The sequence below is a fragment of the Apus apus genome, chromosome 6, assembly GCF_020740795.1.
Source record: "Apus apus isolate bApuApu2 chromosome 6, bApuApu2.pri.cur, whole genome shotgun sequence".
Taxonomy (NCBI): Eukaryota; Metazoa; Chordata; class Aves; order Apodiformes; family Apodidae; genus Apus; species Apus apus.
In genome coordinates this window covers 23609301-23636615 of record NC_067287.1, presented here as the reverse complement: position 1 = coordinate 23636615, position 27315 = coordinate 23609301, and the positions used below count along the sequence as shown (strand labels likewise).

Here is a 27315-nt window from a genome sequence, read left to right as displayed (position 1 = left end):
CAAATGTAAGATTGCAAAGGATATCCTTCACTTTATTATTGTTATTCAAGAGGTACAGAATATGTTCCCAGACCTGAGAATGACCAGTGACATTGCCAAATGTAATCCATCACAATGCTGATGTCATACACTGAAGTCTCCACCTGGAGACATTTATTTCTCAATCAAAACATTTGGTTTGAAAACTGTTAGAAGTAAAGCTGAGGAGCTGGGCTGAACCAAGATTTTCTGACTTGCAGTCCCCATTTGTAAAAATGATCCTGTAACTCCATGTTGCAATAATTTAAGACCACTTTGTGTTCCTCACAGCACTAAAAAAAAGGTGATGGCAACACATTTTTAGATTGCATGTCATTTGACAAGATACACTTTATTCTGATACAAAATGGAAGTATTTTAACAAATTTCAATCCATTATGGACTATACTGAAATTTTTAATTTCCATGCTATTTTTAAACTTGCTTAACCACAAGTTCTAAGATTACAGCACACTAGCACCATTGCTCTTGGAAGTCTTTGCCAGTTATTTTACCATATGATTCCGTTTCCAATCTTGAGATATTATCTTCTATCTGAAGGCCATTTTTCTTCTACGGAGATACTTGGGATTACTTTAATTCAGGAAAAAGCTAATCTTAGATAAAGATGTCAACCTGTAGCACCCACAGCAGAAAAAGAATCATCCATCAGATATTTGAATTTTAGTAAATATTCAAGATCTTTCATGCTCCACACAATTTAAGATAAAAACACTTGTCACAGACCACAGACTAATACACAAGTGAATTTTCCACCGAAGTGCAGACAGTATATGAAAACATGTTAGCATCTTAAACACAGGGACCAAAGACAGCAAGTCAGTACATCACACAATCAGTGATTGGCAGACTAGGAGCATTCCCCTTCCCACCTTAAATATTTACAGGGTATCAGTTAACATGCTGTGTTTAACTTTCTATAATAAAAAAAGCCCCCACACTTCACATCTGCACTGACCTTGGCCCCTTTTGGGGAAATACTTTCACTATTTGTTTTTAGATTAACACACAAATTTAGGTATAAAAAAAACTTCTGTAGAGCTGCAGCTTCAGGACCAATGTGCAAACTTCTCATCTTTACATCTCCATCTGTATTTACAACTGCTATTTTCAATAGTAGCCACTATAAAACAACCTAGCCATGAAATAATATTCTTAACTCTTGGAAATGCCTCAGGGACGAAGATACATGACCAAGTACTCCTTAAGGATGTGTTTATCTTTCATAAGGTTGACTTCTGAACAAATTGTGGTATGAATAATTGAAAATAAGCAAATTGGTCCAAGTTCTACAAAGCAAAGTGTGAAAATAATTTTAACTGTTAATATGTAGTTCTGTATGTGGTGCAAAAGGAACTATCCAGAGCACAGAATAAGTCAGCACTAATGTAGAATCCTCTAACAGTAAGAAAAGGTAGAGTTTTGCTTTGTAATCAGGTCTAGCAATAGAAAGCAAACTAGAAAGTTGTGTAAACTTATTAAAACATTTTACTGTTAAATAATTGTAACATTCTGCCTCCCCCTTAGGTACAAATAAGGCACACTAATGGTTTTCCCCTTTACCTGTTGCTACACAGATGCCTATGGGAGCTCACAAGAGCAACTCTGCCCAGCAGAGGGAAAGCAGAGATCTCCCACCTCTGGGTGTAAGAAAGCAAGCTTGCCATCTCAGCAGCAAGCTGTACATGTATATATTCATTGTGAGACTTCTGTTAAATAGCTCCTTATTATATGAGAATTTCAACATTACCATTGTAAATTACTTCTGAGTTAACTTTTAATTGTACATCACAATGCCAAGAGTTTGCTTTATGGATGTATACAGACAGCAGGTAACAGGTTTAAATACCTGAGATTCTGTCTGTGAACAAGCCTAATAACCCAAGTTAAACTGAAACACACTGGTTCCATTTTACTTTACTTTCTGAGTAACTGAAGCATAACCAGTATTAAAATAGAAACTGATTTCCCAAAAATGATACCCAGATTCAAAAATGTATTGGTAAATGTAAATAGGTACTATTCTATAAAAGGAGCTAAAAATATCCCAGATCTTTAACAATCAAAAACGCAGAAAAGGAAACACGTTCCAAGAGTTAAGAACTGATGTGCATAAAAGCAGATTCCATAAAAAGTTTTTACTGCCCCTCATCTGTGTAAATGCAGTTGTGCTTTCAGATGGGTATCACGAGACAGGCAGTATTGGCCTCCACTAAACTACCCTGCCTGAAAGCACCAAAAATGTGAATGGGAACTCTGATTTGCACAGATAAAACCAAATCCATCTGGTAAACCAAATACATTAGGAGGGAAATCACAGTTCTAACCGATGCAAAGTGCCTTTACAGAATGACTGCAGCAGCAGATCACGCAGTACTGAGAACTGAAAGGAACTGCTCCAGTTCCTTCACCATTCTGGGTTTCTTGAAGGCACTGCTTTCAGTTACAAGGTAACCAACAATTTCTCCAAACCCGACCTTCTCCCAGAGCACTCCCCGTGGTAACTAGAGCACACATTTAAATACATGTATTATTTCTGTCTTGTTGATCAGACACGCAGCAATTTTGTACCTGCCAGGAACAGAAGATTCTTGAATAGCAATTATGCCAGCAAGCAACCCCCATGCAGAATGGGAAACACTGGATGACATGTACTGGAATACCTGCTTCTTAATATTTAAGGCTTTCCTTGGTATTAAAAGGCTGGCAAAGGAAAGCCTAGAAGGAAACAAGGGTTAAACAAGTGTTTTACTACAGACTACAAATCTTACCCAGTCAGAAACCTTCAACTGAAGAGGATGTGCAAGACATTCCCCATTTTGTCAAGCAGCAGCTTCTCATTCAACCTGAAAATTAAAGAAATTACTCTTACCTTGTTTAAAAGCCCCCCGCTACTCTTTTTAATTCATGAAAAATTTTAAAGGCAAACCTTACCTATGCTCATTGCCCTTCCTTTCAGGTCTAAATGCTAGACCTATTGATTTTGAGTCAACTCAAGTAGCTATCACTCAAGGAGGTTCCAAAGGTGAAGAACTCTTGCTAGACTTTCTTCGATATTTCAGCTGTGATAAGCAGATTTAACTAGCCTTTGGAAAGCTGCTCACTATCAGCACAGTATCTTATGCCTTCACTTTTCTGGAAGTTGAAGCTGTTGCTCCTGCTGCCTTGTCATTCTGTAATTATGCTGACTTCTCCATACTCAATAGGCTGCTGAAGTCCTGTCTTACGAGTCTCCTTAGCAAAGTATGGATCAAAGAAGTACATCCTAGGTTCTTTAAAGCTGGTTAATCACTGTCCTCACGGCTTATTACACTTTTCCACATCACAAACAACATCTAAGCTACCCCACCCACCTACAAAACGGTCATTTACATCCATCTCTTAAAAGGTTGCATACAGATCTTGTTCATAAAGTTTATTATGACACTATTTTTCAAAGTTAACATTGTTGTCACAGTACAGCTACAAGAGGCCCTGTTAAAAAGAACACTGTCAATACATTCTAAAAAAATTTAGAAATACCAGATCAATTGTCAGAAGGGACATCAACCCCATCCTCCAGTTGTCCCTGCAATCAGATGCAGGCCCCAGGTACAAGTCTACACATCTTCTAAGCATAGTAATGTACAAAGCAAGTCAGTAGTTAGGTGGCTCACTCCCTAGTGAGTTGTGGTTTAGTTTTCAATGTTTTCAAACTCCAAATGGGTTGTTTAAAAAATGCCTTTATTGAAATAACAACCTCCCCACCACCCCAAGCCCAAATTAGTATGTACAACAATAGAAGCGTTCACTGTATCACCAATTGTTGAACTTTAGATATTTTAAAACTCCACAGAAAGAATAAACAGACTTTAAAATCCAGTTTGGAGGCTACCATCTTGACACCGGTTCCTTGTTTTAGTGTACTGCAGTCTAAATACACTCCAATAACAGTGTTTAAATAACATTGTTTAATTTTTTTCAAACAACACACTCATTTTTCTACTACTTCTTAAAATTATAATTCATTATTAATAAGACTGATTATGCCTTGAGCCATTTCATACCTTTGCAGATTCATTCCTACACTGGAATCGCATTTACCTTATACTGCACATTGACCCAGAAGTGAAACAGGTGTGAATAATTCAAATACCATATTGTCAAGTGTCTCAATAGTTCTTCTATGGACTGGGTCCCTACTCTTCTGAGTCTGAATTGACAGAAAGCACTGTCCTGGCAACAGTCGAGACAGAATTCACATCAGCTGAGAAAAGGACAGCCTGTAGTGCCTGAATTTGGAGGTCAGAAGTGAGAATGAAGTACAATTTCTAGCCATATGTGCTGATAAGATTTGCTACTCCAGTGCATCAAATCAAATTGTAACACACTATCATTCTACCTGTGGAAACCCAAGACTGTACCATTCTACATCGTGGGGAAGTGTTTCTAGTCAGTCAAACACAACTAGATGGTGTTTCTTGTTTCATGGAGCTTTTAGCTGAGCGCAGACATTTGCACGGGAAAAAGCTTGAAAACTATACTACTTAGAGCCCATCGTGAACGGGCTTTTGGAACGCATTACCTGGGACTGCCAGTGATTACACCTGTGCTACCCTTGGCTCCCAGTCAGAAGAATGTGTCCAGAAAATTGCCTAGGGTGCATGCAAGAAAGTATATAGCCATTAAGTTATTGAGGAACATACCTATTACTCTCACTATGACGCCTCATTTCATTGAAACAGCGCAGTCTGGTGTGAGGGAGAGGGAAATGGGGACAAAGGAAGGGGATGAAAATTCCAAGCCACCCTCCCCAAAGTATAGTTTTATTGAAACAGAATCATTGTATATCCCAAGGAAACAGGCACTTGATTCCCCCCACCTTAACTTCTTGGGAATTACAATAAATATAAAGGTAAAAAGCAAGTTTCTTTTTCTCTTCACCCAAGACTTAAGCAACTGCATTTATCCCTTATACATCTCAAATGAGACGGGAGACAGCTTTAATGTGTCTGAAGTTGGTCTTGTTAAAGTATTTATCATGCCTTATTTTCTTGAAGCGCTAGTACTAATACAGAACTACAAATTAAAAAAATATGCACAAACCAAAAAGTAATTTAAAATTTTCATTAAGGTAAAGCTTAGTTCTATAATTCACAAACACTAATTTGAGTAACTCAATCCTGGTTATACATCTAAACAAACTATAATGCAACATACAGATGTTTTCCCTCTGTATGCCTATGTAACTCATGTCAATGACAGTTACATATATACACTGAGACTAGACCCCTTAAGACTGCAAATCAATAGGTGTTTCTATTGTTAACTTTAAATTAATACAAAATAGTAATTGAGAAATGCATTAATTCTCTCTATTAACTAACAAGGAAACACCCTAAACTACATTTATTTGTTATAGAGTTCTCTGTACTAAATGTGGAAAAACTGAACTACACAAATATTGAAAAGTTAAAAATTCCTTAATTTGTTTATTCCTGGTACCACTACCACAATTTACAGGGCAATATACCTAATGTAATGGGAAATAAAAAGAAAAAAGAAAGACAAAGCTACAACAGATAAAGACCTCAGGAATGTACATCTAATCGACACTACATTGCATTAATCAATAGCTGCACTTTTTGCAAACTGTGGCTATGACAGTCCTGAACAAGAAGGGTTTCCTGTTTAAGCTGCAGTAACTTTTCTGACTATGGATCATCGTTCCTTCTGTGGCAGATTTTACAGTTCCTCTAATGCATTTGGGACGACTGTCTCAAAGTAACCTGCAGCTTTCCTGACAACTCCTCGCTCTCTCTCCTGCTAAGAACTGTAGCCTGTTGAATACAGGATAAGAAAATTATTACTCTCAGTGAACAGTAGTACATCATTAATCATCATTAAAAATATACATTACACCTACCCTTTTTCTGGTAGCATTTTTAGAATCTTCTACCACCATAGCCCCCACTTCCACTTCCAGATCCATAACCACCTACAAAAAGCAGGGTATGTGTTGAAAAATGAAAAGAAAAAGATATTTTAAACAAAAAAGTATTTTCAGTACAAAACCATATTTACCACCATAGGGACTGCCTGAACTTCTGCCACCAAAGCTGCCACCACCTTTCATGGGACCATAGTTGGACTGCTGTTGTCCACTGTAATTGCCAAAATCATTGTAGTTTCCACTTCCACCATAATTACCTGAAACAAATTTAGATTTATAAAGCCACTTTTCTTCAATACTTAGAACATGAAGCTTGCTAAATTATGATATCCAATGTAAATATAACAGTTCAAAACAATTTAAAATAGAATTGCAAGCATTTTGCATGCTACCTCTACTCACAATGCACAAATGACAGAAGACCCTTAACATTTTAAAGAAACTGGTATTTCATTGAAAAAAATCCCACATTAGAATATATATACAGATTTGAGTAGGCCATTTGAAATATAACTGCTCCAAAAAGTGATAGAACTGTATTGGGCATGCTGCACATTCACATCAGAGAGTATAATAAAATAAGCAGCATATTTTGCAGCTTAACTCCCCAATCAAAGCTTATATAAACTTGTATTTCTAGTCCTCACAAAGGAGGATGTGGTATCAGATAGCAACAGCATACTTTAAACGGTCAAAAGCTTCAAAATACTTGTACTCTACCTTCAAACACAGATTAATACCTGCTGCTTTTTGAAAAGTTTCAAGCAGAACAATGCTGTGTAGTGTATAAAAGCTGATCCAGATGGAAAACAAACTTCCTTACGTAACACAGCATTCTACAGTAGGACCTAACTGCACAACTTATTTATGCAGTACCATACTTCAGGCATTGTACAGCTCAGACCTCCCTGAAAAAACAGTGTCTACTTAAAGCTGGCATCTTACCACCACCAAAATTTCCTCCTTCATTGTAGCCATCATATCCTCCTCCTCCACCTCCATATCCACCACCTGGGTTTCCATATCCTGGTCCTCCACCACCACCATACCCTCCTCTGCTACCATAGCCAGGACCTCCTCCATAGTTGCCACCTTTGAGTAAAAAAGGTAAAAAAGCAAAATACCAGTAAGAAAAGGTCTATGTAACAAAAAAATAACACAATAAAAACACACACAAAAAATGTCCCACAATGTTTTCCCCGTTATTATATTCATTACAGTTGCATCATTTATCTAAACTACTTAATCCAAACACAAAAAAAAACCCACATTAGTTTATATATACCCTTTGAACCCTGATATATCTAGCCTTAGACCTTCATTCTGGCTCACAGAAAGCAGACCTGCTGCTATCACCACAAATGGTTTGTCAGCACTTCGTATCATCCTTTTTTCCTCCGAACTGAAAGGACTCTGTAGGCAAAGCCCTCAAGAGTGTTCTGGTTTGCATTTTTTACCTAGACATACACAGTTTTATTTACATGTGTCGAGGCTACTGGGCACTCTTTCCTTCTAACTACATAAAGCATTTCTGAAAGACTTAGTATTCCAGATGCTGATCTGGCCTCCAGCATTTTGATTGAGTAGTTTCAAACTGGGAAACCAACATCACTATATATGTATCTGCTTACAGAACCAGGACGTAAATAACTACATGTCACTCATTTCCTGCTCCCCATAAATGCTACTTCCACAGCCATTTGGTTATCTCCACAGTTCTCTTTAGATGCATTTTGGATATTCATCCAACCTTAAGGATTACAAAGATACTGCTGAGCCGTAAGAAGTGTTACAGTTGATTGAAAAAGATTTCTTGTATGTTAGTTGGTCACTGCTTTATTCAGTTTATGTAACCTCAACTGACATCAATCTTTAGTCCTCAATAATTATAAACTGCTGCTGTTGAGGGGTGAATATAGGAGTATTTTTTCCCCACCCATAATTTTGTAGGGAAAACAAAAAACTTATTTAACTCTTCACAGCTCTACAATGCAGAAAACATTATCACCAAAGCAGATGTGGTTTCCAAGGTGAAGAGAAGATTTACAGCTGGTCATAACGCTGGGAGGGAACAAAAATGGACAGAACACTTACCATCACCAAATCCATTGTATCCGTCACCACCCCCAAAGCTTCCTCTGCTCCCACCACCGCCACCACCACCCCCATAGCCTCCTGGAACACAAAACAGATGAGAATGTTTTCCTGAACATACATCCTCAGTGTTTAAGCCAAATGATGCAGGAAATGAAAAAAAAAAAAAAAAAAAGAAAAAAAAAAGAAAAGAAAGAGATCACATTCAATATAAGCATTCCAATTATTTACCTCTTCCACCAAAGTTTCCTCCTCGGCCAAAGTTCCCTCCACCACCTCCAAAGTTTCCACGACCCATGAAGTTGCCTGAGCCACCCCCACGACCTACAAAATATTTTGCTTCAATTATATTAATTGAAAACTAGTTACATAAAATAACCATGCAAAACTCCAAACTCACCTCTCTGAGAGCTAGCAGTCTGCATCTCTTGTTTTGAGAGTGCTTTTTTCACTTCACAGTTATGTCCATTTATAGTATGGTATTTCTGAACTAGAAAAAATCATGAAATAGGAAAGTTAGAAAATCAAACAATTGAAAGCATTATGCTACAAAACTCATAGAAAGCTACTATAAGGCATGACCATTAAATCTACCCCATTTCTTACAACAGTCAAGCCGTGGATTATGCCAACATCTTGAATTCCACACACTGCTGTTGTGAAATCCATCCTGTAAGTCATTTCTTACTGAAGTTACATACCAACAATTTTATCAACTGTATCATGATCATCAAATGTTACAAATGCGAAGCCTCTCTTCTTTCCACTTTGTCTGTCTTCCATGACTTCTATGGTTTCAATCTTCCCATATTTTTCAAAGTACTCTCTTAAATTATACTCTTCTGTATCTTCTTTTATTCCACCGACAAATATTTTCTTTACTGTGAGATGTGCCCCAGGCTTTACAGAATCCTACAACGCCAAAAGTGACATTCAGCGTCTTAAATTATTAAGTAATCTTTAAGGTTAACTGAAACACTAACTTACCTCCCTTGAAACTGCTCTCTTTGGTTCAACCACACGACCATCAACCTTATGTGGTCTAGCACTCATGGCAGCATCCACCTCCTCCACACAAGAGTAAGTCACAAAGCCAAAGCCTCTGGAACGTTTTGTTTGTGGGTCTCTCATCACCTGCAAAAACACAGAGTGTACTCTGCATTTCTGTGCTAGATTAACTACCCATGGCCTTCCAAAAGCACAAAATAATATTTAACACTTTACCACACAGTCCGTGAGTGTGCCCCATTTTTCAAAGTGCTCTCTCAAGCTATCATCTGTTGTTTCAAAGCTCAGACCTCCAATGAACAGCTTTCTCAACTGCTCTGGCTCCTTTGGCTCATGGCCCTAAGAAATCAAAAATCAAAAACATATTTTGAATATAAACCCTGGAGTTAAAGTTCCACAGAATTACTAAAAATTATCTGTGCATATTATAATTACAAATAAATTGAATACATTTACATAAAAACAATGACTTCTAATAGATTTAGATGGTAGCATAGTTAACACTTAATGAGGTGTGATTTTAATTAAAACACTAACTAGCTAACAACTTAAAAACTGCTCAAATGGAAACAACAGTAAAGAGATTTCAATACACTAAATTTGGTTTCTTCCGACCCCCAAGCAAGTACATTAATTTTACGCCTATCTTACATTCAATTTGCATATTGCTCTGTAAGGATTAACAATGGAGCACTACTAGATAAAAGGGAAGTTCTACCACTTTAGAAAAAGCATTAATAGTGAGGCACTATAACGATTTAAGAACACGGTGTACAAGAAAAAAGTTATTGGCCAAATTCAGTGTCTAGTGTTTTGGGATATCCATTTTCAAAGGTTGTTTTTACTCATTTTGAAGAAATGTATCAATTCTTAATTCCTTAAAATTGTAAAGTTTGTATTCTGATTATTTTTTAAGTTGAGTGCATTGAAGTAGAAAAGTAGTACATACACATGGTTTTCAGTGTTAGGGGAAATACCTCTTAGATATGAATCAAGATGGACTTATGTCTTAAAGATAAAAAATGTCTAGAATTGTAACTAATCAAAGACCAGTAGTGGGTACAACTACTAGATTAAAACTGGTACCTTAACAATCATCATAAACCAAACAAGTTTAATTGAAGCTCTTGACAATATCACTTACATATGACCAGACACATTTTAAAATGTGCTAATTTTCAAAGCCCAGTTTTCTGTAGTACAATTGAAGCATGCTTCTATGTGCACTGGTGTTTCTGCTCTCTTCCAGTGTTCCAATGTTTTGTTTTTGTTAGGCAAGGAAATACCCCTGTATATTTAACAGGAGTTTACAAAACATTATTTTACAATTTTCTCCCATTTCCAAGACAGAGAAGCAACCAGATTAAAATCTTATTTGCAAGTCAGTACATTTTGCATATAAAACACTCTACAACGAGGTGCTGACCAGCTATGCTGCTCGCTTGCTGTGCTGCATATGACTTCAATTCTGCAACATAAACATGTTCACTGCAGTGGGTTAACCTAGACGAATTAGCAGCATTAGCCTTGAGAGCTGAACTACACAAAACTACCCCCTGGACTTTCTACAAGTAGATGTCTTGCTTCAAACCTGAAAACTAAGTGTTTTAAACCTTTGCCAGCATTTGAATAAAGGGGGTCGTGGTGCTACGGTTATTCAGAAAAACAAACATCCCTTTTTAGTGCAACACAACCACCCTAAAGAGCAACTAATGTTGTGAAGCAATGCAGACAAAAGAGAATTTCTGAATTATATACTGCCTTAGGAAAGTATTTGTTTATAATGGTCAAGTTGTACTACAGGAAAAAATACCAGAGATTATAAAAAGCTGGCTGAGAAACAGCTCCCTGTTCTTGTGCCTGCTAAACTTAGCGAGGAAGAGCCCCAGCATTCTCAGTAACAACTTTCCCTTTAAAGCACTAACTTTGTTACTACAGAACATGATTGACAGACAATAGTCCTGCGACTACAAAGGAAATCCCCTTTTCTACAGTCTTCCTTACACAGAAACTGCTTCAGGTTAAGCGAAATACTGTATTTTGATGCTAATTGTATTTTTAAAAAAATCTGCTGACACTACTTAGTTTTTGGTGGGATTATACTAAAGCTGAAAACATTAAGTGTTTCAAACTATCCTATGCATATTAAAGGAAATCTATTATGAGAAACTGTTCAGTTTAGACTTCTTCAAAATAAAAATTATATATATAGGGGAAAGCTGAACAGACTTGTTTACAGTTTTCTGACACCCCTCATGGCTACAAGATTTTCAGTTAGCAACTCAGACTGCTTTTACCTTAAAAGAATGACCAAAGAACTCTTCAGGTCACTCCTGAAAGGAAAAGTGAAGTCCTTTTCTGCTTACTTTTATTAGACACAAATGAACATCCATTCTCATGTGGGAGGAAAACATGTTATTACAATTTCCCTCTTCTATCTGAGAAAAATTATCATCAGGATACACCTATGTCACAGGAACTCTCCACAGAAGTAAAAGGCAACATCTTTTTAGGAAAACAGTTGTGTTATTTCAGGCATTTTGTTCTCGCTGGGAATAAGCATCTCTAGGTTTTTCAGAGTGTTGTCCTCTATCACAGAAAATGTTGTTTTCCAGTCCTTCTGATGCAAGTTAGTGATAACAGCAGTCTCTCCCGGGCAAACTTAGCACAAAACATCTCTCCCTTCCTCCCTAGCGGAACTACCACACAGCTCCAAGGAGACCGGCAGGCTGCCCGCCACCAGCTGAGACTTCGGGCCAGCCATTTTGTAGCGCTCCTTCCGCCGCGGGGGGAGCGGGAGAAGCAGTAAGAAAGCCCAGCCTGCCTGCAGCCAGCGAGCTGGCAAGAAGCTTCATTTCCCTCCTAAACCGTTTAAGGGATTTCCCAAATATATTTTCGGGTCTGAGGAGGCGGGGAGCTTTCCTGCCAGCCTCGACTCCTGATTTCCCCCCCGCAAGCCAGAGCTCTGCGCACCCCACCGCCTCCATTTTGTGAGCGAACTCGCCTCCTCTCTCCACCCTCAATATGGAGCCGGCGGGGCGGGGCCAGGGGAGCGGGAAGGAGCGGCGGCCGCCGCCACGTCCCAGCGCCGCAGTGGCGCCATGGGCGGGCCCCGCCGCCCCCGCACCGCCAGCGGGGGAGGCCGGCGCGGCGGGGGAGCGGCTGGTTCCCTCTGCTCACCCTTCCTCCTCATCAAAATCCAACTGCTGGTTCCCATGTCCCACCTAAGCCCCTGAGCGCTCAGCGCGGTCTAACTGCGCCTCTTTCATAAGAGGCAGCAAACTGGCAACTAGCAGCTCACGGGATTCCTGTAAAAATCCTCATCTTTGCAGGAATCCCAGAACCTTTTGGCAACACTGCTGCATATAAGCACTGCCTTTATTCGGAGTTTGCTATAAACTTAACTTCCACATGGCAGGGGTTCTGAATTATCAGCCTTTTGGAGTTGCAGTATTTCTCTCCAATGGCACCGTTTTTAAGCAGAGTATTCCCGTGTACCAAAGCTCTGGAAACACCAGCAGGTATCCATAAAGCGCCTGGCACCGCACTTATGCTCATCTGCAGCTGCACCTGTACGAACAGACTGCTCTGTGCCCCCAGGCAGCCCAACCCGAGACTGCGCTTACAGGCAACTGTGGCCTCATCAACTTTTTGTGAAACATTTTATCTAGAAACTTAATAGCTTTACGTGCATTATGCGGCAAGCTACTTTTGTAAACCAGCAGAGCTCATTTGGAAGGCAGCAGAGTGACACGAGTTACATTCTATCCAAAGTCCAAGAGCACGGAATTCCAACATTCCTTCCAGAAGGACTTTACATCATACTTCCATACAAAGTAACCACATGCTACGAGATACATTTAACTCCAACAAGGTTGTTCTTAACTCAAGTGTAGAGGCCCTCCCACATTGCAGCAGTCCTGTACTAGCTAAAATACTTGGGCACCCTGGAAAGCAATGCTGGAAGGCAAACATATCAAAATAATCAGAAAAATGTCTGTTATAAGCTACATAAGCATATTTAATGCCCTATTTTCCAATCTTAAACCAGGTTATTTTCTGAAGGGTATCAAGACTTTTTATTCCCCTCTCCCATTTCCATACCCTGCCCCAAAATTAACTAGCTCCCAACCTCCCAGAACAGCCCCAACATCTTCTCTATACTACGCACCTTATTCAGTCTACGGTATTTCTGCTAGAAGCAAAAGAAAACAGTTATTTTTACTTAGTACAACCTAGCTTACATTTGCAGTGACTATCAGGCAACCATTTTACTAAAAAAAAACACCAAACCAACAAACCACCACCTGTCTGCATTGCCACTAAAAACAAGATTTTGAAGATAGAAGGAATCAGATTCCTGTTGAAACTGGATGCATGAATTTCTTAAAAAATAATTACACCTTGCTTTAATCACAAACATACATGTAGTCAGTTTTGTTATAACAGAAAACTAGAAAAGCAAAATTTTCCCTCTATGCTTAACATCCCACACCTTAAAATTTTAAGTAATATACATAAATTTAAATTTACTCAGCTAATATGGGGATGAAGGTAAAAAAAAGCTATACATTAATAAATCAGATATAAATGGTTAAGGTTCTTTTAACATAATTTCTCCTTAAAGCTACTTATTTAACAAAATAAAAAGCAATCCTCTCACCTGTGAGGATCGTCTTCCTTTCCTCTTGTAGTCTTCCACATCTCTCTCCTCCTTAAGAGCAGCCATTTTGGAAGGGTACTCTAAGTCAGCCTTTTTTTTAGATCTAGGAAACCTAGAAAACAGGTTGGATAAGTCAGTACTAACAGCTCCTGTTAAGGAGGGCCTTCCGTGGCTGCAACACATGGGTATGGTTTTATAGAATGAAACGGGAGAGCACTGAAAGTAGAAAAAAAGATATATTTAAAAGGGTAGAGAAAAATCCTCAGCTTGTTTTGCCCAATAAGAAGAGCTGCATAAGAAACATCTGCTATCCTAGTAAAGGTCTTTTTACAACCTTTGGAACAACTAGGCACAACCTAAAGCTAAAATATGTAGGAAATAACCTACGTTGATTAGTTTCACATAACTATCACTAATACAAACTGGTACAGGGCAAGAAAACTCCACCTTTGACAATCAAAACCACTGCTTAAATAAAATTCTACTTCTCTAGATTTTAAACCCCAAATTAGTTAAGGTTTTGTGAATACTGCTTATTAGAATTATCTTATGTGTCATCTATCAACTTATTGATGATCCAGCAGACTACAAAACTGGAACACTAGAGAATGTTATCTTTCCTGCATTGAAAAAAATTTTCCACTAACACCAGTGTAAGAATCCTTCACCGATTCTATTCTTGCAATATCAAAAACACTAAAACTCAATCCTCAGCATTCCACAGCAATAGCCCTCCATGTCCAAATTTCCAAAAATTTAGTTATGAACATGTTATAAAAAACCAAGTATTTCACAAGATAAACTCAGTGAATGAATCCATAGCTAAGAATTAAAAAAAAATAATGTTCCCTAATGCCTCCATGATTTCAAGTCTTCTGAGGTCATTATTTGTTTTACTGTACAGTATCTTTAGCTATCATTCATCATGACTTTGGATGTTTCTTGAAGCTTTTTTACATTAGCTTACGAAGAATACTGTCAGGTATGTAAAATGTTTCTATAAAAATATATTTGTGCTGCATTAAAATATTTGGTATTTAAAAGTTTAGGTGTATTTCTGTGTATTTTTTGAGTTGGGCAGGGGGGGGTTAAGTTTTATTCCTGAAAATAGTGCATAGGGCAAGGTAGGCAGGTCTCCATGAATGACCAATATGTACTGTTACTCAAGACTGAAATTATTTACTATACTTCCATGTTAAAATTCAGCTTCAAACTAAACTCACCTGTGGAATCATGAGTACCATAATTTAATGCATTAACAACTTAGAAGGTTTTATAAAGTAACAACAAAGTGTTTGTACTATCTTCCGTTCCTCTCTACACAACGTTAAACCTGCTCTTCCATTCCTTTAAATCAAACATCAGTTTGACTTAGGAGGTATTAGGATACTAAGTGTTTAAAGAGAGCTGTGGAATTCTTCAGGTCACACAGGGGAGATATGAAACAGGAAATTAACAATTCAAAGGCTTTTTAAAAAGTAACTGTATGGCAAAAAAACCCACAGCCCAGTAACTGTTAAGGAGGAAAGGGACAACCCTAATTAAATATTTAAAGTATGCAGTTCCGCTCCTACTTTGTCCCCTGCTGCTTTCTCCATGCTGGTCAAGCGAATTGTCTACTTGCTAATGCACACCATCAGCGGAAGTGGAACACAACTCTGTTCAACCCTATTCCTACTTTGCTGCATTAAAAATTTGCTTTAAAAAGCTATCAATATTAGCTTTTTTTATATACTTATCATCAACAAAATACTTTATTCAGTTCTAAATAAAAATATTCAGAGCATTTTAATGAGCCGAGTTAAATTAACATTGAAACAGCTGTATACTGCAAGTACACTACAGAGCTGAAAGTAGCAAGGGAATGTCTCAAACCAAATCTGTTACAATGAGAAGTCACTAGGAGATGCATCATTACTCAAAGAGCTTACAATGCTACTGCATCTCTTACAAAAAAAAGATAGTGGAGCTGGAACAGACATTGCCAAAAGGAAAGTTTGCCTGTCCATTCAGAGATGTATTGATCTTTTTATAAATAGATAAACCTGGACCTAATGTACATATAGTAAATTGTGACAAACCTAAGAGTTAAAGCAGCAAAACAACAGATTTTCAGCTCTGTGTTTGCAATGGCAATAGGAACATCTGCTAGGAAAAAAATTACAAGATATTAGCTTACTAACTTATGCAATGGGTCCGTAAACTTTACTGAAGCATGTTCAAATGCTTTTAGCTTATCAACCCATTTGTCAAACTATGCAACTCTGGAGCAGCTAAAACAATTGCTTACATGGAAAAAAAAATATTTTTAGCCGTTTTGCTAAGGAATCCAGTTTCTTTTCTGCCTTTAATGTAGCAATAAAACTTAGGTGACCTGTTGGTTACTCTGTTCTCAATTCTTTATAGTTTCAGCTCGCAACAAAGGGGGTCAAGATTAAAAAAAACCAAAACAAAACAAAACCCACCCAAACGAAACCAAACCTGCACCATGAAACGAGTAAAACCACTTAGGTTTTGAAAGGAGAAGAAAGAAAATCAAGGGGATATATCATGACAGTATTTCCCTTCGATAGGGTCTGGATGATTGTCCCAGTGTGCATTTGCATTCGAAAAAAATATGAGCCGAGATTTGTGCCTTGTGTTGCCCAGCAGGATCGTAGTAGACCACCGAAGGTTGTGGCTCCTGTGCATGTGTGGTGGGAGTGGAGGAAGGGAAATGGGAAATATTCGAGAGCTTTGCACTATGCCTTCCCCCACCTTCTCAGGCAGCAGAAGCTCAGCACACGTGCCAACTCCCTCCGGGAAGGGGTGAAGGATATCAGGGAGGTGCTGCAACGTGCACCAGCATTCCTCAGCAAGCAGCAGGGTATTGCACTTAATGACCTTCACGCTTTAAAAGTCTGTTCCTAGGAAAACGATAGGGAAAATAATATCCCTACCGCACTACTTCAGGTCGCCTACATACGGGGCCACACAGGGAGGACAGAACAATGACACACGCATGTGTGGAACTCGCTTCTCCCCCCGTCTCGCCCGAACTCGCGCCTAATTGTCCCCCAGGACAGCTAGGGAGGACTCTGCTACCCGCAGCCCTGGCCCAAGCCGAGGGGCAGGCCTCTCCCGCCGCCCGGCCCACGCTCTGGAGCGCTGCGAAATGGCGACCGAGGCGGGTGCGCGCGGAGCCGCGCAGCGGAAGCGCAGCTGCCCCCGCAGCCTCTCGCTTCCTGCCAGCAGCCGCCATTGCGGGCGAATGCGCCATGTCACCGTGAAAAATGGGTCGGGAGTGCGGGAGAAACAAGAGGAGGCGGCGGCCGCTCTGGAGCCGCAGCGGGCACCGCGAGGGGCACCACTACGCGCCCACCTCCCCCGCCCTCCATCTCGCCGCGTTCCGCGCTCCCCCTGCCCGCCCTGGGGCTCTGGCAGAGCTACAGCGGCTCTAGCGCCGCGGGTGGGGGAGAAGGCCGCCCCACTCCCCTTCCACCCTTGCCTCAGCTCAGCCGAGCGCGCCCGCTCGCTCCCGCGGCAGGCAGTTACCTCCATTTTGTGCCAGCCCCGTCCCTGCAGTCCCAATATGGAGCCGAGAGGAAGCGCAGGGGAGGCGGGTCACGTGGCGGGAAGGCGGGCGCCAGGCCTCGCGCGGCAGGGCAGGGCAGGGCTGGCTGGCAGCCGCGCGCGCGCGCAGCCGTTACCGCTTTCTTCTCAGGGCCCGCGGCCCGCCGCCCCCCCCCCCCCCACCCCGGCCCCGCGGGCCCAGCGGCCCTAGCGGCCCTTTCCTCACCGGGAGGCGGGAAAAGGAAGGGAGCGAGGGCAGCCAGAGAGGGAAAGTGGGGAGCAGGTAGCAGGAGAGAAGGAGAAGATAAGATATAACCGTGCCAGCCTCCAGCGAAGCGCCTTCCCGCCCTGGTGGATCCCTCGCCGGCAGCTGGCCTAGCGCTCTAACCGCGGAGGGGAGGCGGCGCCGGCGCACGGCCCGGACTGGTGCGCACGGGCGGCACCGCCTCTCACGTAGGGCCGGCCCTGCGGCCTCCCCCCGCCTCGGCTGCTCGCCCCCGCCTCCTGCCTCAGGGCGGGCTGGGAGCCCCAGGCACAGCCCGCTGCTGGAAGGTCCGGTGTCTCGTCTGCCTGCTGCCGTAGGGGCGGATGTGTGAGGCGGGCCGTGGACATGACGGCCTTGAGAGACGCTGTTAATCAGACGAGTTAAAGTATGTCGTAGGAAAGAAAAGAAAAGGAAAGGAGGAAATGTGATACTTTGGACTTATGCAGGAGTATCACGCTATGCCTGAGGCGCTCAGGACCTTCCTTTTTCTCCACGTATGGTTTTTAATTTTGGAGAGACTGCAAAGAGGCAATGGAAAGATTTGCTCTCTGGACATTGTTTGGCATTCCCCCTCTGAAAGTGAGGGTAGGTTAGTATATTTCTGGTTGAATGCAAAACACATCCAAGCAATGAATTTTATAAACTTCTCCATACCTTCTTAAGCAGAGGTATTGCCTGTATCTTTTTAATGGTGTTTGTAATAATAAACTAGCATAGAGAGTTTAAAATAAGGGGTCTTCTACAATATTTTTGTATAGAGTAAGCATAGTTAAGCACATCCATACGACTTTATTTTTTTTAATCTGAAAAATCACATCATTATAAAAGCCTACCCTTAGAGTTTCTTCATTCTTGGTTATCTCTATTTTCTCACAGTACCAGTAGCTATTTCAGTATGATGACGTAACCTAGACAGGAGGTGTTGGCACTTACCCTTTTAAAGATATCTTTATGCTATATAAAGGAGTAAACCAGTTGATATGGTTTTACTGAAAGGTTTGTAGGTGAGTATCCCCTGTATGAAATGCTTGACTGAAAGGGTTATGAATAGCTGGCATTTGAGTATTAGTTGATAATTTTATTTCTTTATATCTTTACCTCGCAGTTCCCTCAAACAAACAAAAACCAAACCAAAACCCAAACATACAAACACCAACAACAAAACCCAAACCCAACAAACAAAAAAAAAGAAAATGTCCTGGTTCAAGCCAGCATAAAACCAATTTTCTTTTTACTGATTTTTTATCAGTACTGATTATAGTCTTTGAGTTTCAGATTAGCATAATTTTTTTTGCCAGAAGTGTCAAAACCCGCTTGATTTCTCTGTATAAAGAGAATTTTCTTAATATGTAAAGAAGTTCCCAATAGGTTTAGAAATGTTCTTGCTACTATTATGTATAGAAGTTAAAAGAATTTTTTAGATTTTTTCTATATTTTTACCTCAGTGAGAAGGTAGGTGACTTCCTAGAAAGTAAAACTTACTGGAAATCACAGAAGTCTCCAGATATTCTTTGCATGGAGGCCAAAATCAACAAATTCTCATCTTCATTCTCCCAATCTAGTGAACCACAAAATTTACCTTTTATTTCAAATAAAGTTCTTCATATGTGTATCATTTATGTTGCTTGTTGTCTTCCCTCTGTTACTCACAGGGTGAGAATACTGTGAGACAGGCAACAGTACTGGCTAAGTATGTCCCTCAGTTTCTAAGGTAGTTTACACAGGAGTTGCCTCATGGAATGTGAATACTGTGCCTTAACTAGTTTGTCATTCACTTCACAGTGAAGTGTCACTCATGGAGGCCGATTGTCTTGTGGATTTTTTTGGTGGCACAGCCATAGGCAGATCACATTTGAATTCTATAGTTTCAGTTCATGCTCACCCTCCCCTGTCTGTAATCAGTTGCACAGAACGTAATAATTTTATAATACTGTGCTTAGAGTACTGACAGAAAAGACAAGTCAATAAATGAGGGAGATGAACGTTTTACAAAGATTCACAGTTGCTGACGAAAATTATCCACAACTTTGAGGTCTTAGATTAAAAAGTATAATGTATATTTCAGGAAAACTTCTGCTAGTAAAGTGCTTTTGCGTTGGTTGTTATCTAGTAGAATATTGCTTCCCATTTTGGATCACCTGTTTCCTTAAGAGAAAATGTAGCACTAAGTTTACCTTCATCTATAGCAGTTGTACTGTCAGTGATCTATGCAGATGGCTGAGGTGCTTTTCTTTTTCCTAGCAGTGTCTGCAAACATGTACTTGCCTCTTTGTAAGCCAAGGGAACAGTAGTTTGTACTTGGTGGGAAAGGCTTTTAACTGCTCTGTATTTCTGTGGCTGAAATGTTAGTTTCTTTTTGTTGTCCTTTTTTTTTGAGGGTTTGTTGGAGGAGGTTTTTGTTTATTGATTCTTACATGGTATTTGTTTGTGAACTGAATCTTCGGATATGTAAATATTTTGTGTATAAATGTCCAAAGTTGTGGTTTTGGTGCTATGCAGGTTTCAGGAAGCAAATGTGAAACTGATCTTGAATTCTTGTCTCTACAATAGTAATGTTAATGGAGCCAATTCATTGAATCATATATATTTTCCATAAACCTCTTAGATTGCAGAAACAAATGGACTCACTATTAATTAAATGTTAGCATTGTGATGATAATTTTGCAGATGTAGTTGATCTGAGTATATTTAAGTTTTGTACTTTCAAAAGGACACAAACTACAGTTTTGATAAGAAGGCCTGAGCGCTGTATAGTAAAATATTTGTGTGAGTTGCAGGACAAAATATTGTTTATAATTCCGTTCTTTTTTTCTGGATTGTAGAAATATAATTTAACATGGACAAGTGTTACTGCAGACATTTCACTGTTGTGCAAGCAACTGAAGCTTTCCTATATTCTTTATTTAGAAACAATTGTTTTAATCTCTGAATTGGATTTAAATTGCTGAGCTTCACTGAGCAAAGACAGGATAATATATTAGTGTAAAGACTGATAATATTTTGGCAATTCTTGTATGAGTACAGGGTACATGAAAATCTTTTACTTAATTATTTTAAAAAATATAACAAATAACTGGATTCTTAATATCAGAATTAGTAGTATGATTATACTATACTATTTGCTTTACTTCAGAAATTGTTAATAATACTCTTTATATATGTATATACACACTCACACATACATATACCTATACATACATACATTTGTATACACATGCACTCCAGAAACAACAAATCCTGAAGACCCTTTCCACCTCAGGTTGTGCCGCTGTAATGTCTCGTGCCTGAGAACTCTGGCAGTCTCTGGAGGACTTAGTTGCAGTGGTTTGAGATAGATAGTATTTCCCCATCTGTCAGCTTTTTTTGTCCACAGAAGGCTCTGAATGCATGTAGGTACCTCAGCTGCTTCTATTTACAGTCTCCTGTATTAACTTTAATAATTGATAAAGGTGCCTTTGAAGTGATATGTCAGTCTGCGAGCTAGTTTGAAGCAAAACCACACATACTTGTCCACCAGCCTAGTACCTCTTTAGTAATCTCCACCAAACATTTGGGGAAATAATACCAAACTCTTGCAACTATGTCCATTATACTTCATCTGTAAGAGAACTTAGATCAATCTTGCATGACTTATATTCCTCAAGAGCTACATCTCAGACCTGTGAACCAGGAAATGAGAGATCAAACAATTAGCAACTAGCTCAATTAAAAATACTTTTAAAATGCATTGAATTTGTATATTTTGGTTCGTTCGGGAGCATGGATCAATTATTTCCACAAATTTAACCTCTATATAAAATGCTTGTTCTTTATAATATTTTGTATTTGTACCAGATATGTAATATTGAAAATAATCCTGCATTTTGGATTGCTATAGAAATGAATAATTTCCAATTATTATTTTTTTTCCCATTTGTTCTGCTTTTCTTTGGATACTAATTAAATCTGAATATAGTAGACTGTTTTATTCCATGACCTGCTCTATCCATGTTTTATCTGAATTTTCTTCCTAAAATTGTATTTGCCTGAACACTTCTGAAAAAAACTCTGGAAAAAAGAAATGCACATTGGGAATGACATTAGGACTAACCAAACAATAAAACCTCTAACAGTGAAAGAAAGATAGCTTGCTTCAATGCCATTATCACGTAGTTGGATCTGTAACTTTGTGTACAAGAATTTCACATTTATTGTCTAGATTTAGGGTAGGGGGAATTCTGTCACTAGCAAAATTATGCCCTATACAAAGTCTAAAGGTGTCATGTTAAAGTGTCAACAATCATATTTAAGGAGCTTACTTGAGATAAAGTATTGTAGGCTTAACCTTCACTACTGCTTGATTTACACAAGGCTCTAGGGTAAATTTAGGACTTTATTAAAAGCAATGTGCTAGGGTTGTTTTTTTTAGTTAGCAAACATACATTTTCTTTAGAGGTAGATTAAACAGAAATCAGTTTATGTATTGCAAGGGGAAAAAAGATGTGATAGCCACTTATAGCTAAAAACTCTGGGTAAAAAGAAATTTAATATGTTGGGTTTGAGATGCCAGTGCATGAGGAGTCAGCCATACTAAAATTTGTGTAATAAAATTGTTACAACTGGGAAAAGGTAAACAATACTACATTATTAGAATAATATTTAATTTGGATTCCTATGTCTACACAGGAAGAAAAAACCTTCAGATGTAGAAGAAAGGAAGGATGGACGACATAGCAGGTAGTATCTGCTAATCTTGAAATTAAAATTGTAAAAAATAGTATATGATGATACTTGCTCTTAGTGTTCATTCTTCCTTACTAAGATTTGGAAATCACTATGTAGCAGTAATTGTAAAACTAGCAAAGTAGTAAGTATTATTTGGTATATTTCATTAAGGTGAGGAAGTGCAGGTGGATTTCCTGCTTGCCTCCATATCTGTGCAAGAGAGTAGGACAGGGGAAATAAATCTTGCTCTTTCCTTGACTGCAATGCAGATCTGGCTCGGGGAGGGGTTTTCGTATCCGCACCGCTAAAACACATGGTCAGCGTTCAGCCAATAGGTAGCCTTACATCTGGCACTGCATTTTTGTGGCTCAAAATGCCTTTTCTGACTGCTAAACATGAAAACCTCTGCCTTTTTTTTTTTTTCCTTTTTTCTTTGAATTGAATTTGCACACATTCTTCAGAGTTTGATTTATATCAAACATAACATTTTAACTGTTTATCTGGTATACACTGTAGCTACCCTAACAATTACTTTGCCACAACTGTCATAGACAGTGTTTTGTTAAAAACACAGTTACACAGATTATTCCTTTCCTATGCTTAAGCTGCTAGGATCATGCTTTTTTGATGGCATTCTGTGTTTTAAGCTGTTTGTAAATTGTACTCCACTTTTAGGTATTACACCTCCCTGGCATGTCAGATATTTCAAAATACATTTAATTGATTTTTAACATAATTATTTTCTGGTCTGATGCTGCTGAGAAACATTTTATTAATTTCATAACAAGTATTTGAGATTTTTAAATTATTGTGATGTAAAGATATATGCACTGTTCTTTATATATCTCATGTAACATACGTGAGTAAGGTTATGTCTTTCATAAGCTGCCAAAATAAATTATATTCAAAAGGTAATACTGCATGTGCTAATGTTTGAATTTGGAACATTTAGGCTTACTTGTTTTTAAAAAATAATCACATTTTCATAATTAATTCCATATAAGTTTTCTTTTTTCTTTCCTAACATAAATTATGTGTTGAGTTAGAAATAGTTGCTAAATGCAAAATATTATCTCCTAAAATATGAGTGGTTGTAATTTAAACCAGTATCATAACATTATAATAGCTTCTGCTAAGTGTCTTAGAATTCTTTCTCACTACATTTAAAATGATTGTACTGACCGATACCACAAATTCAATGGAGTTGCTGGGCAACTAGAATAAAACTCTGGAGAATGTCAAGAATCAATCTACTAATTGTGGCTGATTAAATTACTTAATTAAGACAAATATATTGAAACTGCTGGGAGAATATAGCCAAAGGTAAGGAGACTGCAGCTGGTAATTTGTGCGTTAAGAGACCTCAAGTGTATGAACTGGTGTATACCATAGAAAATTGTGTTATGAGTTAAAAAACTGCCCTGTGATGCTAGAATATTTGCCATGGAAATGGCTTCACATTCTTGTTTACCAGTTATTGTAGGTCGTGTGCAATAAACACAATTGGAAAATGCTGAGCAGTGGAAATGTTTATAGCAATATATATAACCTGATGACATTTCTGCCTTCAGGACACACATGCTTTGAATACATTGGCCATATAATTAATCGTTTTCTGTGTATTAATAAGAGGATGGTAATATAGGCAGATGGATTACACAAGAGAAATCTAACAGAAGGTCAACTATCCAATTACTAAAAGGTATTAATGTTTAAGGCTATAACTTTCAAAGAAGTTACATTGTGTAAATGCGAACAGTTCAGATTTAAAATGTTATTATTTTGCTTTCGGAAAAGTGACAGAATTTTTTTTTTCCTGAAGTTTCCCCTGAAACTTGTCACTCTTGCTGAAATATAATGTAAAAAGCAGTAATGTTTGCAACCAAAATTCTGTTGTAGTTGTATCATCTGTATTTAGAATGTAGTTCATCAGTCTACATTATCTAGATGTCAGACAACTTGGTTACAATATCTTGTACTAAATATAGTTAAAATATAGTTGGATTATGTGGTGTTGGAGAGATTTAATAAACTATCTAACAATGTCCTCAAAGCATACAAAAATTTCTAGATAAAGGCTTTAGAGTTATGAAGTCAGATACTTGTCTGATGTACATTCCTTGCACTTTCTGTTGGCTGAGGATGAGGCCCACAATCTAAGCAGGCCTTAGTAACTTGCAGGTATTCATTTTTGTGTTCTCTCTGTGTGCCATTTCAGAGACTTGTTACTCAAAACATGCAGATAAATGCATCTAATTGCTTCACTTCAGTGGGCCCAACTCGAAGAAGTCTCACTGGGGCTCTGTGATTTTGAAGTTTCTTTCTAAGTTTAGTCAACCAAGAGGGCTGTGCCATTGTGAATACTAGCTGTAGTTGTACCACAGAATTTCCAATTATAAAATTAGGGGATTTTTTATTATTATTTTTGTGTCTATCAGTATACAATATTTTATTTAAAAATCAAGAAATCTGCTTGTAACATGTAAGTATAGGAAATGCACAGCAGACTATTTCTGTCATTTAAAGTTACATTTAAGTCTAAGCCAGAATTAACTGCTTTTTATGCCCTCATATGGCCATGTGCTAACCCTCTGGTACACCTGTTGCTTTTAATCCCTCCCTCTCATGAAGTCAGCTATGGGATTAACTGAATTAGTTATTTTAAATTCTGTTCTGTAGTCCTGTGCCCAAACAAAGCCCCCGTCTTGCCTGATTATTTAGCTTGACATCCTTCCAAGAGTTTCTGAAAGCAGACTGGTGCAATTATATAAAACATCCCAGTGGAAAACTGGGACTACTATGCCAGGTCTGGAGCATCAAGGCGATCTTCCAAGCCAGCGGATGGAAACCACAAATCTTGACCATTATTGCAAAACTTGTGATAGGAACACAGAGAAGAGTATTATTAGCCAGTCATGAAGTATTAAATTATGCATGAATGTAGCACTGCTGAAACATCAGCCACCAGCCTGAAGCTCCTCATTTTTCTGTTTTGTTCACTTCAATGACAAGAGGTGGATTTTCCTCTCTTGCCCTTTGGATTAAATCTGTCAATACTTATTTTCAAATCTGCCTACAGTCCATCTTTTGAGCCCAAGTTGTTGTTGCTGTGGGCTTTTGTGGGTTTTTTTGTTTGTTTGTTGGGGGTTTTTTGTTTGTTTGTTTTGTTATTTGTGAAGGCAGATGTTTTCCTACATCCCATGATTTAACATGTTGGATTGTAAATTGAAACAGCTGAAGTGTAGGCTCACATTCCCCTCTCCTTACTATTTTCTGAAGATGGTGACTTCCAGTAGGGGAGGTAACCAGACAACAGGCAGCGTGCAAATGACTTAAATCTCTGCAGCTGTTGGCTCATTTCTATTCTGGTGCCACATGTTGTTATTGCTAATTTGTGGCATTCATCAAAAGTGGAAAGTGGTTGTTTTTCCTTTTTTGTAATGTATGTGCTACCACTGCAGTTAAGCTGAACATTAAAGTATTAACGCCCTTTGTGTTCTTGCTTTGGCGATACTACCCTAGCAGTTCCTGCTCAGCAGACAGACTTTGTTCAGGGAAAAAAACCTCAAGGTGAGGCACAGCAAGGAATAATAAAAAAAAAGTCATTAGTCTCTCAATAATCAGAATGAGTTCCTTAATGTTTTTTTGTGTGTTTTGTTTGGCGTTTTTTTGTTTGGCTTTTTGAGGTTTTTTTTCCTAGTTTTTTATTGTTCTTAAACATTGCATATAGCAGAGGAAAATTAAATAAGAAAGAAGGAGCTTAATTAACTTAATGGAGGGAGGTTACAGAAACAAATAAGCCTCTTTGGTTTTTTCATATAAATGCTTGGTGAATTTCAGACTCTGAACTTCTCTGTGATTGTATTTACAGACAACATAACTGGTACTAATTCAGCTGAAACTGGTATCAAATTAGAGCATGCAATAACATAATAAACACTTGAGTCCATATCAAGTTTGCTCGAATATATTTATGGAATAGGCCAAAGGATTTCCACCAAAGCTTACATCCTTTATGCTGAAGGATATGATATGTCCTAGCTCACAAAGTTCAGATTCTGAGCCTCATTTTTCAACAGTCTGGAGGTGTTTTGTTTCTAGATTTGTTTTCTGATCTCTCAATAGACATTTTTACATTGTTTTTACTCATGAGTGAACTGCACCCTTGCTCTTTTTTGTATGTTCCCTTTATCTTCAATTTTTTGGTTGTATCTTCCATTTTTATTATTATTGTCTATTTTAAAATACAGGTTGTAAGTTTTTTAAAGCTAATCATAGTTTTATATTTATAATTTTTATTTTTCTTCAATCTCTACTTTTAATTTTAAAATAAAATGACTGATGTGCACATAGTAAATATAATTACATGTTACTAAGTAATGATTATAATAAATACATTTTACTTGCAATGCCACATTAGTATTTTGCTCTGAGGTCTGAATTCAGGACTTTTATCATTGTACACAGATTTCCAATCCTTGCACAGCATGCCACTGTATTTGGTCCATGGTAAAGAAGAAGTTGCTCTCTATAAAACAGAGCAGTTGACTAGGATCCTAATTCTTCCTGAATGATGGATCTAAATTTTTCAGTTTCAATGATGACACTGCTTTAAGATAAAGTTCTATTACCAAGTAAAGTATTTCAAGCCATAAATTCAATCCTATTTGTTGAAAAATATCTATTCATTCAAGAATGCAAAAAAAAAAAAAAAGTTTACCATGTGTGTTTCTTTTGATATTACATTCCAAAATCATGCCATGTTTGTCTTTATTTTGACAGTGTCCAAGTGAACTGGCAAACTTAAATGCTAGTTCTAAGGATGTAATTTGTCTTTCAGTAATAAAGGTGGTGGGTTTTGTCTGGCATAATATTTGAAACCATTTCGTCATACTTAGATTAGCTAATTAAACAGATTAAGTAGTGTCAGGTTTAAAATTGTGTATGTTTTGGCAATTGTTACCTACAAGTAAGGTAGAGTTACACCATTTTCTCATTTCTTTGGTGTGATTGAGAATGGGGGATATCAAACCTGAATCCCTTTTGTAAAGGAAGATG

At 38.3% G+C, this 27315-nt stretch overlaps 1 protein-coding gene across 7 annotated transcripts; it reads right to left on the bottom strand.

Annotated features, from left to right (window-relative positions):
• Positions 1-336: 336 nt before the first annotated feature.
• Positions 337-17721, bottom strand: HNRNPA3 (heterogeneous nuclear ribonucleoprotein A3). Of its 7 annotated transcripts, XR_007889958.1 has the most exons (13): positions 17605-17721; positions 13737-13848; positions 9290-9412; positions 9053-9199; positions 8767-8977; positions 8466-8555; positions 8297-8404; positions 8066-8146; positions 6917-7063; positions 6103-6228; positions 5945-6016; positions 2811-2885; positions 337-654 (listed from the first exon to the last, which is right to left on the bottom strand). XR_007889958.1 is itself a non-coding variant. In XM_051624194.1 (12 exons), the coding sequence occupies exons 2-11, from the start codon at positions 13800-13802 to the stop codon at positions 5964-5966; spliced, it is 1152 nt and encodes a 383-aa protein (XP_051480154.1). In that variant the 5' UTR covers positions 13803-13848; positions 17605-17721; the 3' UTR covers positions 3440-5858; positions 5945-5963. The 7 variants fall into 7 exon arrangements, 6 of the variants coding, with proteins under 6 accessions (XP_051480154.1, XP_051480158.1, XP_051480157.1 ...); XM_051624194.1 differs by lacking the exons at positions 337-654; positions 2811-2885 and adding an exon at positions 3440-5858; XM_051624198.1 differs by lacking the exons at positions 337-654; positions 2811-2885 and adding an exon at positions 3440-5858 and having other exon boundaries at positions 8297-8389.
• Positions 17722-27315: the final 9594 nt, after the last annotated feature.